At 49.7% G+C, this 14,655-nt stretch overlaps 1 protein-coding gene across 1 annotated transcript in view; it reads left to right on the top strand.

The window, feature by feature from the left end:
* Positions 1–365: 365 nt before the first annotated feature.
* LOC135906996 (phospholipid-transporting ATPase ABCA3-like) overlaps positions 366–14,655 on the top strand; it is a 45,821-nt gene continuing 31,531 nt past the window's right edge. Inside the window, exons 1-7 of the mRNA XM_065438646.1 lie at positions 366–450; positions 1,007–1,398; positions 3,427–3,569; positions 4,249–4,384; positions 5,195–5,463; positions 8,082–8,319; positions 9,095–9,268. Coding sequence (XP_065294718.1) covers positions 1,074–1,398; positions 3,427–3,569; positions 4,249–4,384; positions 5,195–5,463; positions 8,082–8,319; positions 9,095–9,268 — 1,285 coding nt within the window. The 5' untranslated portion in view covers positions 366–450; positions 1,007–1,073. The remainder of the gene's footprint in view (positions 451–1,006; positions 1,399–3,426; positions 3,570–4,248; positions 4,385–5,194; positions 5,464–8,081; positions 8,320–9,094; positions 9,269–14,655) is intronic.

Raw genomic sequence — 14,655 nt, forward strand, 5'->3', positions numbered from 1 at the left:
ATGACCGCCAGTCAAGACAAGAAATATATTCGTACCATTGTTCTAAATTCTGTGTCACCTCTTTGTCGTGTGCAACGCAGCTTCGTTGGTCATTCATCTCCACGAGGTGGAATGGCTCATGGTTTTTTTCCTTCTGTTCAAGTAGGCGTACTGAATCCTCCCTTGAGGTCTTTCCTTCTGGCAGTCGTGGCCAATTTGTAGCTACGGTTGCTGTCTGTCATCAGCTCTTCTGTCTTTCTGCAAGTTTTTGAAACTTTATTCACTTCTAATGTAAAGTTAAACAAAGCTCAACCAGGCTCCACTGCCAGTGCGCGCCCTGTAGCTCTGTGGAAAAATGGTAGAAGAAGAAGCTGCGAGCGTGCCGCCCTCGCGGCCACGCTATCCCGGTGTTCCGTCCTCGTGCAGCTGTTCGGAAGCAAGGAAGCGCTGCTCGGTCGCTGGCCCTACAAGGTAGCAAGTCTGCTATACCTTCAGGTGGGCGTGCGTGGTCGCGTCAAACTTGGCTTTAGAGAGGCCTGTGCATTTCAAACGAGGCATATCCCTCCCCTGCCTTTTTTTTTCTTTGTTCCAACGAAACCCTCGTTCACTCGCTAAAGCGCAACACAAACCTAACGCAAGTGAGCGGCACAAACCGGCTGTGGTTCTGTAGCGAGAAGATATCGTATCTGCGATATGTTTTCACTACAAACGCTCCGCGTACTCTAGTTTCCATACATTTTTCAGTTCGAGCCCGTACTCTGGCCCATTTCAGCCGCGGTGGCTCATTTAAGCTACGGCGTTCGGCCTGTTGAAGGCGACATCACGGGTTCCATTGCTCACCACTGCAGGCGCATTCCGATGGAGGCAAAGCGCTCCTGCAAGGTGCCTTCGGTGCATGTTGATCCCTAAGTGCATGGTCAAAACTAATCCGGAACACTCCCCACGGCGCCTCTTATCGTTTGTGATTTGGTGTTTGACGTTAAAACCTACAACCTAATTTTACTTTATGCATTTTATTTTTCATTAGCGCCTCGATACCGAGCCCCTTTGACGAGCGTGTCGCGCCGCTGGGTCCGAGGCTGTGCGGAGGCACCATGGGATTGTCGTGGACGCACCTGTGGCTGCTCGTGTGGAAGTGCTACGTGATCGTGGTGAAGCGCCACTGGGTCGCCTTCATAATGGAGCTGGTGGCGCCCGCCGCGGTGTCCCTGACGCTGGTGTTCTCGCGCCAGTACATGGACTACTCTCGCGTGCGGAACGTGACGTACTTCGAGCCGTTCCCCGTGCAGAGGCTGCCGCCGCGCTTCCACGTGCCACCGCCCAGCGCTCCTCGCTGGTTGCTGCTCTACGCGCCGGACACCAACGCCACCGCAGCTGTGCTCGGGGCGATGGCCGAAAATTCCAACCCGCCTCTGATGGGTAAAGCATGTTGCAAACATTATTCGTATACCAGCCAACAGGGTATGGTGTACGTGATAGTAGTAGTCTGTCCTTTTTTGCCTGCATCCTATATGCGTGCTTGTAAGAGTACAGTTTGTCTATCGTGGCATTGATTATTATTAATGCAATTGTTCTCTTTGGGATACTTGACCCCCGTTCCAGTAGCTATCTAGTGGTGTCTCTAACCGTTTCCCACCAACTTGAGTTACTCAGTAGTCCGTGATCAATGCGTAGAACATGGGACTCCCATGCTGAAGGAACCGCTTTTGAAAACAACCGTTGAGCCACCCTGAGTCGCTGGGTATGTGCTGCTCTTCAATTAAAAGAAAAATTATTTGGTGCTTGGTGGAATTGAACCCGCGACATAAGTATTCAGTTGTCTGAATAAATGCGCACGCACACGCCCTCTTCGCGGCGTGTCGCGTGCGCGGCAGAGGCCTGGAAAGGCTGCGCACCCGTTTCATAGGTGGCGCGTTTAGGCGTTGACCACACGGTGCGTGTCGCTACATTGATTCGCTGATGATCGCATTAACATCGCCATTCATCGTGAGATGAGGTGCGCGGGAATTATTATTGCGATAGCAATTATCAGGACACTCCAAGCGAATTATCCCCGTCAGTGTCGGCCTCCGTATTTATTTAGCGGTTATTTATTTATTTATTTATTTATTTACTTATTAGATACTGCCAATCCCAATTGCAGGAGGCCAAAACAGAATGAGAATGAAAAGCAATTACAGATAAAGTGTCAATAGGCAGTTACAGATTTTATACTATATTATTTGGGGCCATACGTACGTCATATGTTTATCCGTGCCGTATGTGCGGGTTGTATTGCTACACTATTCAATTACTAAATTTGCTGATACGAGATCTTGCGTACTTGACTATAAGTTATTCGTCAAAATTTTGAGAATGGCAACCCACAAACAAATAGCATGAAACATAGCATTCACATGTCATTTATCTTAGATATTTCCAGACTAATAAATATTAAAAGTGCAAAACAATGTTAGTGCTCTAACCTGAAAGTGATGTACTGGCGCGGCTGTTTACGGGGCAGCGTAGTGGAGCGTAGGCTATGTCATTAGAGGTCCTACACGGCGTCTTAAAGCTTTTCAGGGCGCCAGAAATTTCGGCGCATCCGCGTATGTTGCGTCTGCGTAACCCGTGACCGAGAAGATCAAGTCCGAAACGAAACCTTGTTATCACAGTCAGTGCTTCGCGCTTCGGGCGAAATTGCCTATTTTTAATAACATATTTCGGAAGCAAACACAAGCGCACTTATCGATTTGGCATACACAGGGAAATAATAGAGACATGTAATTGACAAAGGCTCAGGATGTAGGTTAAAAACAATCATTTAACTCTACTGCGCACCAAGTTCTCAGTTTCCCGTATGAGACACCGCTGAGATATTGATTGCGCGCAACTAAGGTTCCTTGAGTAGTTCGCACCAATGTGTCGTAGTCGCACCACAACGCGTATTCTACGGGCTACTAGACAATGCACTCTCGGCTTATACGAACAGCTGCTAGCAGTCTTCGCGTTGAACAGCTCACTGGGCCTGGTATTCACAAAACTTGGTTAGCTCAGTGCATCATAATAATTACACCAGTCAATAGTGACAGCTAAGGCGCGTCCGCCTGGCCGATTTTCAGCGTCCCGTGGACGTCCAGGTACACGTCTTCAGTGCATTGACCAGGAGGCTCTTCTTTGAGCTCAGACTACGCTGCGTTCCTGGCCGCGACGTTGACGAACGCCTTTAATGCGCGTCATCGTTTAGCCCAAACATTGTGGGGTAGGCCCCGGCGTTTACAAGAATGGAGGTCATCGCGAAGAATACTATGCACAAAGAAAATCTCAGCAAACAGGTATTAGTGTGGCGATGTGGTGTCGCGAATTCGTTAGGGTTTCAAAATGCGTGTTGCGTAGTGCGCCTCTAGCTCACTTGAGCATGTCATGAGGGTCATGAGCATTTGGAGAAGGGAGTAACATCACCTCCAGTGCAAGGATTCGAGACGGAGGAGGCTATGGTAAACCACTACATGGCCGCCATGGCGCACCGGGACTCCATCCTTGGAGGCGTCGTGTTCGTCGGCCTCAACCTGAACGCGAGTGGGACATTGCCGCTGGACATCAATTTCAAGGCAAGTATCGCAAGCTGCCAAAGCTCCCAGCACTATATTGGAGCTGATTTCGTTGATCGAGTTCCCGCCCTTTTGTCAAACTGGAATACCCTTTGTGGGGATGCTAAACTCTCAAGCATCGCTGATGTTTTCCCCGCATGGCACTAGCTTCTCCTCTAGTCTAGCTTCCCCGCATAGCGTTGAGCCGCCGCGGCCGGTTGTTGCAGAATAGTACGAGATGTGGCGCGAGTGTTGCGCTGCTAACGCCACCTTACGCGGGGTTGCTCGGGCGCGAAAGGGAATTGCCTCTTCCTATGTGGCTCGGGGTTGGCTGTGCGCGCGGTCGTTTCTCGTGCACGCCGGCACGCTTCACGAGACCGTTCTGCGAAAGTTCTTGTAGCGAGACACCAGGGTGGTCGAACCCGATCGCTCGAACGCGCCACCGCGCGAACAACTAGGTCTTGGTGTCCAGCATGAAGGGCAGGCATATTCGCTCGATATCCTGTCGCGGTGAGTTGGGCTTCTTCGATTCGTCAGCGCCCATTACATGGTCTGTTGGTAGCAATTCGGCTGGCTGGCTTTGGTGTATAGAAGACGCAGTAAATGCCCGCGAGTTTGTTCCCACTACTGTGTCCCAAAAGCACGTTTAAGACCCCGCACCTCCGAACATAGCTGGGACTTGCGTTTTGAATGCCTGCAGATCCGACTCAAAGCGGCCCCTCGGATGAGGCTGTCGCAGGCGGAGCCCTACCAGTCGTGGAGCACCGACAGCAACTTTCCCATGTTGCCTTTGTTCTCGCCGCGTCATCCTGAGACCAAGTTTGACGGTAGCCCAGGTGACCATTAAGTTTTGTTTGTGTGTGTGTGTGTGTGTGCATTTGTCCACACCAGATGATACTTGAGCCAAATGTGGACACTGCTTTGGAACGTGGGACATACGGCCACAACTCTGTGGGCTTTTACAATGTCGGGCAAGAGTTATTGCAGTTCTAAGTCGTTCGAAACGTTAAAGTGAAAGGAAGTGCAATTTCTTGTCTGCGGCGCCACTGCGTGCTTCATTATGTCACCAACGCACTTATATCTAACTAGGGAGCTCGTCGACGTCAAAACCGCATAATGCAATAGAACGCCTCACTGCCGTCATGACCTTTCTCTTTCTGTAATTTTTTCGTGCAACGAAACTTTTTCTTGAAAAGTGCAGCGCCTCCTTTGCCAGGTAAATCTACATACATTTATATATCTGATTTGCATAAAGTCAATGTGAACCACGTCTATAATTGAGTGCCGTAGGCAGTTGCAATTAAAAGCGTTAACCAAGTGCCGTCTGCATCCCGTCTATACTTTATATAGTATAAACAGGCTGCGATGCCTCTCGGCTATGGCCAGAGCGTTATTTGTGATTTTGCATGTTTAGCCAAGTGTTCTCCATAGCCTGTACAGACATGCGTACACACACTACATTCACTATGCTAGTAGCCCAGTACTGCAGCGCCTATATATTATTAACCTGAAGCATTCTACAGGAAGCTAATTAGTGTATATGATCTCTATCTAACTTTTGAACAAAGCACCCTGCATTGCGTGTAAGAATTTTGGCCCGGACGTCGGGATGGACCATTGCTTTCATTTGCGTCGTGGTCGCGCAGGTTATGTGGCCGAGGGCTTCCTGTACCTACAGCAGCAGGTGTTCAAGCACACACTCGAGTTCCTGCAGGCGCAGGAGCAGCACTACTCGGACGAGCCTCCCCCGGTCACGCACCTGCGGCTACAGCGGTTCCCGCTACCGCCGCACACAGTAGACAGCTTCTACTTTATCGTCCACTACTTCCTGCCAATCATTGTGCTGCTCAGTTACATCTATCCCTCGCTGGCCGCCGTCCGTCAGGTCGGCTACGAGAAGGAGTCTGGCATGAAGGTCCGTCATTCTCAGCTCTGTTACAAGAACTGTAAAACACACAAAACACATGTTACGCACATTAGAAGTTTTTCTGAAGTCAACAAATTATGCGGACACTTCCAGTGAGAGAGAGAGAGAGGACACTTCCAGTGCTACGCCTTTTCTCGTATATATGTGTTCTAAATTCCTAGATTGGTTTCCTCTGTTTCTGCACAGCGGGCTATGAGGACGGACTATATTTGACCACCTCCGGTTCCTTTGTGTGCACTTAAAGTACAGTGCGTGAGGGTTTTAGATGCCTATAGACCGTTTCATCGGGCGAGGAGGATAGGCCGCGCGGAGAGCCTTTCCTCCTCTCTGGCTTGGGCGATCCGGCGCGGCGCAGCTTGAAAGTATTGCTGTCGCGTGCTGCGGAACGATTTCTTGATGTTTTAGATCGTACTCTGTGAAATGTACGCCGTGTCCGTTCATATAAGGTCGTCAGGGAAACCTTTCGGTGCATCGGTAACTACAATAGGCGGAAATATCTTTTGAGGGCGCGAAAATGTGACGCGTTTTATCAGCCGCTGTGTACGCACATTATCAGTCGCGGTGTGTGTATGTGTTGTGAACTATTTTGTTTATATCAGTTTTAACTCGGCAAAGAAAACCGGTGTCTCTTTATTAGCAGCATGAAATGGTAAATCTGCTCAATATCTGATCGCTTGGCATAGGGAGTAAAACATAAAGCATAAGAGCGCATGCTCGTGCACGGCCAACCTAAGGCAACCGCGAAACATCTAAGCGGCAGGCGCAATCAAATATTTGTGATGCACCGGCATCGTTCTCGCGCATTTCAAGTCTAGTAGGCTTGAAATTACCATATGTCTACGCTAGCCTTCCTGCATGAGGCCGATGGCGCTGCTCAACACAGCGATCACTGCGGTTGGTGATCCAGCACGGTACATATGTAAGCTGTGCGCTTCGGCATTGCTTTTTGGCCTGTATACAGCCATAATATATGAGGGATCGATTAAAAAAATGCGATGCCTATTTTGTGGACAAAATTTCCGTAATACGTGTGAGTGCGTCGTAGAGAACGGAACGAACACAACCGAAAGAGAAATTCGGTTATCATCCTCTTTTTAGAAAACGCAAGAGAAAACGGGCTAACACCGCAACAGGGCCTCGCATAGTCACGCCGCACAACGTTTATAAATATATAACCGCTGATGCGGTATGCTTGGACCAAGCGGTATATAGAACGAAGATATATGTAATCCAGCACCTACCACTGCTTAGGACGCTCGCGCAGTTCGTAAACAGTCCCTTTGCTGGACAAGCGTAATTCAGACAGTAAGGTATGCTGCTATCACTTGTCAAAACTATTTTATTCAGGGGCGGAAACCTCATCCATCGAACCAAGTAGTCAGGCAATGTAACCTGCAGCGAACAGTCTGAACGCTTGTCAAAGTATAACACCACAGCTCCTATCGTAGCAGAACGGTACCCACGCTCACGCTGTTACGATCGTCGCGTATGTTTCATGGCTCCTAAACCGCAGCTTGGAAATAGAGGACAATACTGCAATAAGGTCACATTATGACTGGAACATTCAGAGCTACACAATTAATCTCCGAGGCTGATTGTAGACTCGAATATGCGCGCACACATCGCGCTGCGTGTTCCGTCCACCTCAACGCCAGCAGAAATTCCGGCCATGACGCCTTAAACCACTTCAGCACGTCTCACAGAACCGTTTACCACGTAGAAGACACACGTAATACTAAACAGGCCGCACGACGGCGTAAACAAACGCCAGAACCTGCCGCCGAGCGTATACCTGCCATGCAAAAGACCGCTTTCACCCAAGCCAGTATGGCGCTGCTCATAGGCGGCGCCACTGCGCTCACAATATGGCGGCGCCTACGAAAAAACGGTCTATACCTCACCGGAATCCGGCCGCCTTTTCCGCAAGTCCAACCCGACACCTCTTACTCGGCTTCGTTACGAATTTTCTGGTTTTGCCGCTCAGAATTGATTATTTTACAGCTTTATCAACTTTCAGTGTAGTATTATTTGTACCTTGCAACATAAGGAATAAAAGGAAGTATCTTGTCGAGCAACCAGAATAACAAAAGTTAAGGTATAGTGAGATTTTAAGTCTGCATGCACTGCTGCTGGCTGGTTGCACTGGCTTCAAGTTTACAAGGCACAAGACCAGTGGCGTAGCTAGGTCGTCTGGCACCCGGGGCCCATAGGTCTTCTGTCACCCCCCCCCCCCCCCCTCCCCGGGTGTAGCCGGCGGAAAGAGGGATGTCTTCAGACGTATATGACACCCCCCCCCCCTCCCGCCCACTGGCCCCTTGCACCCGGGGCCCATGGCCCCCGGCCCCCCCTGTTGCTACGCCACTGCACAAGACGCATTGTAATGGGAGCCGCATGCAGTATAGCGTGGTGTGCCAAGTGCAATTATCATCGTGGAGGAAATTTCGTTGCTTATTTTAGCTGAGTGCGCGGGCGTGTGCTTCTGTGTGCTCGCGTGTTGTGCATGTGTGTCTGAGCGTGTGCGTGTTCGATACAAAGTTCAGCTCGTTCACACGTTCAGTGTAAAATACTGCGCAATGTACAATGCCTTTCTCTGCCGCTTCCACCAGGACCTGCTTGAGATGATGGGCGTGAACCCCTGGCTAAATTACGCGGCCTGGTTCTTAACCACGTTGGCCGTGATGACTGCCAGCTCCGGGCTGCTGGTGATCGTAGTCACGGCGCCGCTCTCGAGCCACGGGCCTGTGCTGCGCAACAGCGACCCGGTCGTCTTTTTCCTGCTACTTGTTGCGTATTCGGCCAGCTCCACTTCGTTCTCATTTTTCGTCGGATCCTTCTTCAACAAAGGTACGCCAGACAACTGCATAGTTCTGGCTAGCAACAGCGTAGAAACAAAAAAAAACATAAAGAGACTAAATACCGTGCTATACAGGATTTGTCTTTTTTAGCAGGACATTTAAATTAAACTTAAAGGCGCACTCTAATGACCCGAATATTCGTGAGGCCTAATTAGCCAATTACCCACATTACCTAGCATATCTGATCTGTTTAGGGCAGCTATGGACATGTCCGTTTTTCAGGGATTCGGAGATTACCACTTCTCAAAATGCAGGCTGTCCATGGCCTGACCGTAACCTGCTGCTGCTGTGGCCCAAACACTCGTCTCCTAGCTAGCAGCGCCATCGGCTACGGTCCCAAAAAGCTGTCGATCTCATATCTTAGTTGTTGATATTAATGAGGATGCCTTGTGCTGCATACAATAATGGCATAGTTAAGTTTTATATGCATTAATACATGCGAAACAGATGACTCGATCACCCTTGCACTTCATCTCTATGATTTCGTTTGCTTCATTTGACAAAATTTATAACGCTATGAATACTTGAGAAGCAGAAATTTTTGCAGACGGGGCAGCTTATTCACAGGCTGGTGCGGCTTTTCTTGCCAACAAAATTAAGACTATATTAGTCAGGTGAGACCAGTATTATCCCGAACTTTTGTAAACAGCGATGCGTTCAATGAATGATATCGCTCTTGATGCCTGTGAGCAAGTCTTCACTCAACCGCCGCTACGACTGGGCCATATGCTTGGCCTCTGCGCATTCTCTGTTGTCCCACGCAGCGAACACTTCGGTGGCGGCACTGGCCGTGGCTTACATCACGACCTTCTCGCCCTTCCTGTTCTTCTTCTCGCTTAACGACGACCACACGCTTCCCACATTGGTGGCCGGCTGTCTGCTTTGCAACACTGCACTGCCCGTGGGCATCACCGTGACCACGTTACTCGAAGCGAGTGGTGAGTTCCCCAATTGCACTTCGACAACGATGGATCTTTTTTCATGTCCACTACGTAGGGGCCATGCGATAGGGGACGCGTGTAGAGCCGTCAATTTGGTTATGTAATCAGAAGCAGCTGTATTTCGGCCACCATTAAGAAGTGATAGGCATGGGCAGGCTATAGATAGCCTGAAGCAAGGTTTGGGTACGGGCTAGTTGGTATTCCATTGTTTCGATCACTTATGCTATCTTCGGCTGGTCGTTTCTGAGTGCTCTGGAGTGCTCTCGCGAGCGGCGCAGTCTTCGGCTGGTTGAAAGAGGGTGCGCGCCCTGCGTTCGGCTGGTTCTTCTCGATTGCTCTCCTCTATCTTGGAGCGCTCTGAGGCGCTCCGAGCCCTGTCGTCGGAGCAGTCATCGAGATTGAAACGTCATCACAGCGCCGCGTCGCTGCTGTTGGCGACGGCCCACCGTAACCTTGGCAACCTAGGCCACTGCATGCTGGCGTCTCGACGAACGTTCGTCCCGCCGGCACGTCCGCCGGTTTTTCCGGCAGCGCTGGGAGCTTTGGATAGGCGAATCATCGGACGTTGGTAGTAGTCACGTGGCTTCGCATCAGCAATTTCCTCCTCCGAGAGCGAGTCGCACGTTCGGCTTGCGCGCTTGTCCCCTACCTTTGAGCTCGGGAAACGAGCGATCTACCCGACTCTGCTTCGGGGCATACAGGCGACCAGTCGAAGATACCATTAGAACGCATACAACGACAAGCGACCAAAAGAACGACGAAGACAAGCGCTGACTTCCAGCTAATTTTTATTTTGGGTAACACGCATATATACTGAGACACCAAGACAAAAGCGCCCGCCACAAAGCATCAAACCGACATGAGTAAGCATTCAAAATTCAAAGGAACCATGACCGCTGCCTAAGATGAACGAGAGTGCATGTGCGACCTCAGAAGAACCGGTTCTTTATCTGTTAATGCAATTGACGGCTTATTAACTGTGTCACCTTCGGCAATCGCTGCTGCTTCAACGATAAGTCTGGTGCATTCATTATAATGCAAATTTGTAGATAGCTGTACGAAGTAAGGCTAGTAGGTTTATCGGCCGTATAAACTTGTAAACATTCTCTTACTAACTAAATTAACAATGATGGAATGTGTAAGCGTGACTCAACGAGGAAGTAAAAAGAAACAGACAGACCGAGATAGCGCTAGTGTGTCTGCTTCTTTCTACGTACTTGTTCAGTCGCGCTTACACATTCTATCGTGTATTCAAACCAGCTAGCCCGTCAACGTGTTTTAACTAAATTAACCAGCACGGTGTCACGCGCGCACAGGTAACTGTGAGCACACATCGCTCGATGACCGCGGAAACTGTCTGTGAAAACGCTGGAGTTAGGAATCGCGGCAGAAGCCGCGAGCCAATTGACCTCTGTGCATCTGTAGCTTCAACGCGTACGAAACGTCGAAAGCACAATGCATACGAAGGTACCGGTACTACGCGCACTCCGCAAACATTGCAGATCGCTTTGAAGATGAGGCCCGCGCGGGCGCTGTCAGGATTGGGGCTCAATCCCATGGTCCGTGGTCCTTTGCCAAGATTGGAGTACGGCATGAATTCGAAGGTAGCTGGCCCATGCCGTCGTCCAACTTATTTACGCTGAGAACGTTGATGAAGTGAAGAACTGCTTCTCATCGAGAACGAGGAAAAGGGTTTATTTACAGAAATTAACTCAGTCTAACATGACTGCTTGAGAAAAAGAGTATTAGTCCAACAGGACTGCATGAGAGAAGTGAACCAGTCTAACATGACTGCTCAAGAGAAGTGTGTCCTCAGCATTCGCACAACCACAGTTTTTATACACTCGATCCGCCGTTCCTACGACACGGCGACTGTTCGTTTACACATCACCAACTCGCAGCTGCTCTGAAGATCAGTTTACGTACACAAAGGCAACCGCGCTCTGTACACAGAGGCAACCGCGCGGGGTGCCGTTCCGGGAAACTATCGTTGCCGATCGAGCGTCGCTCATTGTTCCGTGCCACTCCGAACCGTGAGAAGCACAAAAATACGTCGTCCCCACGGCGGCTTGTCCAGGCGTGTCAAATCAGCTCCGCGTTGGGGAACTCTGGAATCATTGTCCGCGCACCGAACTCGTCCCGTCACAATGTCGAAGGGGCTGGAGGAAGGCGGCGGATGCCAGCGCAAAGGCCGCTTCTTTGAACGCCTCCCAGCTGCGGCGACGGAGAGGGAGAGGTGCGCGTCTTGCACCCCTTGTCGTAATCGGGTGGCAAGGTGGCAATCTTGTTGCGCAACTCGCCATTCTTGACAGCGCCTCCATGGCCCGAAAAGTCTCGACTGTCTAGCGCTGACAACCGCTCGGCAGGAAGAGAACGGCTGTTGGTCAGGGGGGGGGGGGGGATTGATGTCTTGGCTCGCAGCGACCACTTGTGCATTGATGTCACCGCCCCAAAACATTCAACAAGGACAGGCAACTGCAAAATGAACCCCACAACACGGCTCTGCGCCGAGATGACGTGCATTGGCTCTCACTTTAGACTCGCTAGGCTTCAAAAAAAAAAAACAACAACAACATAAGTGTAGAAACAAAAAAAAATGCTACATTTCACTCTGCCAATTTCTGAAGCAAATTCCTGCTGACAAATTCAGCAATTAATGGAGGGAATTCTGCAGAATGAGAGGGGATTTTCTTCGCCTAAAGAAAAGCTAACACTAGTAACCCTAAAATTTAGGCGGGACCCTCAAACGCAGAATTCAAATTAGCCTGCTCAAACCATCCGCATTGCTATGCAACTTTCCCTTCTTATATCTAACGGAGAAGTTGTACTCTTGGAGAGTGAGGCTCCATCGGAGCAAGCGGCCGTTTTTGTGTGACATTTGATTGAGCCACGTCAGAGGACAGTGGTCGGTCTCGAAGATGAACTTCGCTCCGTACAAGTAACACGACAACTTCTGGGCGGCCCAAACCAAACAAGCGCATTCCTTCTCGGAAGCGCTGTAGGCTTCCTCTCTTACATTTAGTTTACGGCTGGCGTAGAGGATAGGATGCTCCTCGTTATCGTCGCCGACCTGACTAAGTACCACGCCCATACCTCTGTCGCTTGCGTCGCATTGAACTATGAATTCCTTTGTGTAGTCTGGCGCGCGATGCACAGGGCGAGAAACCAATAGCGTTTTCAAACTTTGGAAAGCGTTCTCTTTGTCCTTATCCCAGTGTACGTTACTCGGTGCTCCCTTTCGGAGGGCGTCTGTTAATGGACTTGCCAATTGCGAGTAATTCGGAATGTACCGTTGATAATACCCCACAAGTCCCAAAAATGAACGAACGTCCGTTTTCGTGCGCGGCTGAGAAAAATCTCCAATCGTCGCTATTTTCAGCTCAGCCGGCCGTCTCATGTCCTGACCGACAACATGGCCCAGATAAGTAACCTGCGAACAACCAAACCTACACTTTTCCGCTTTCATCGTTAAGTCAACTTTAAACGTACGAAGCCTCGCATTCTTGTCGTAATAGACTTTGGCGTTCATTTGAGCTATTGCCATGTTCTTTCCGACTAATTTCTGGGTTGCGCTTAGCCGTTCCAGTAAATTTAGCACGTATTCAACCACGGTTCGACTCTCCCCTCTTTCCTCCCACATCTCTCTTAACATTCTCAGTGGAGACCGGAGTGTCCTCCCATACACTAGTTCTGCTGGTGAGAACCCTGTTGCTTCATGTGGAACCGTTCGCAAAGCAAACAAAGTTGCCGGCAGACAGTTCTCCCAGTCCTCCTTGTGCTCGTAACAGAGCGCACGCAAAACTCGCTTAAGCACCGAATGCCACCTCTCTACACTGTTTGACTGAGGGTGATAGACAGAACTGTGTATTAACTTTACCCCGCACTTTTGCAAGAATGTGGAAGTCAGTGCGCTCGTGAATACTGACCCTTGATCTGCCTGAATTTCGGCTGGAAACCCAACTCGTGCAAACACTGTCAAAAGCGCGTCTACTACTTCGGTGGAGCTGAGCTCTTTCAAAGGGATTGCTTCTGGAAACTTGGTGGCCGGACACAGCATGGTAAACAAGTACCTGTAGCCTGATTTTGTTTTTGGAAGAGGGCCTACCGTGTCTATTACAAGTCGTCTGAAAGGCTCTGTTATTAAGGGCACTACCTTCAGTGGAGCTTTCCAAGTCTCTCCTGGTTTACCAGAACGCTGGCAGGCGTCGCATGATCTTACAAAGTTTTCTACATCTTTGAAACAGCCAGGCCAGTAGTATTCCATAAGCAATCTTTCCTTTGATTTGTTTATGCCTAGGTGGCCGGACCACCCATTTCCATGACAAAGACTCAAAAGGTCCTCCCTATACTTAGTAGGTATGACTAACTGATCTAAAATCCTACCCTTTCGATCTCTGTAATGCCGATACAACAATCCTCCTTTCTCATGTATCGTTACGTTGCGCCTAGCAATGCCTTCTTTAGCTGTGTCACGTAATTTAGCTAAGCTCTCATCATTCTTTTGCTCAGCTGCCAGTGACTCTCTATCCACGCGTAAGAGTTGATCAAAGTTCTTTGAGGCCGGTGATAATAACGACCCTGTCTCGCTTGTGAGCGCGTCTGCATGCTCTTCCTGCAGGCTAGAACTCTGACACTCTAGTGCTACGCTCTCATTGAGCTGGTCAACTGGCAGGCTCTCCTCAACTGTTCTTTTGTCCCTCGGGCCTAGCTCGGATTCGGGTATTGAAGCTATCCCCTTTTCTGCTTCAGCTGCAGGAGCTTGAGCATTTTCAGCCGAAAGCGCCGCGATCTTACGAGCTTGGCCTCGGGTCAATGCCTGTACTATGCCCTCTCCCAGTTTGAGCCCTCTGTCACGCAGTAACTGATTCGAACGATTCGAAAAGATGTAGGGATACTGCAGTGACAAAAATTTGGAAACTGCAGCCTCAGTCTCTAGCTCCCCGAATGGTCCACTGATTTTGACTTTGGCCATGGGCAGGCACACGCTGTGTTCTTCTACAACCTGTTTTATCCATGCTACTTCTCCGGTGAAGTCCTCTACCATCACGTAAGACGGATGGACAATGTCCAGCGTGGCGGCACTGTCTCTTAGCACTCGGCATGGTTTTCCATTAACTTGCAGGTTGTGGAGATACGGACTTAAAAGTTCCATATTCTCATCTTTTTCCTCCACGTAGGAAAAAACTACGCTAGACTTCTCGCAGTTTACAGCTATATGTCCCAGTTTGTGGCATTTGTAACAACGAATTGGTCTAACAGATTCGAATTTTCTTTTCTGTTCTTTTTGTGCGGTTTCTCCGTTAAGTTTCTCCTCGCTCTTTTCTGCGGGCTTTTCCGCCAGGTCTACAGGCTCTGATCGTCTAGTTTGCGCACCCTTTTTGAAC

This window comes from Dermacentor albipictus, chromosome 1 (assembly GCF_038994185.2).
Source record: "Dermacentor albipictus isolate Rhodes 1998 colony chromosome 1, USDA_Dalb.pri_finalv2, whole genome shotgun sequence".
NCBI lineage: Eukaryota > Metazoa > Arthropoda > Arachnida > Ixodida > Ixodidae > Dermacentor > Dermacentor albipictus.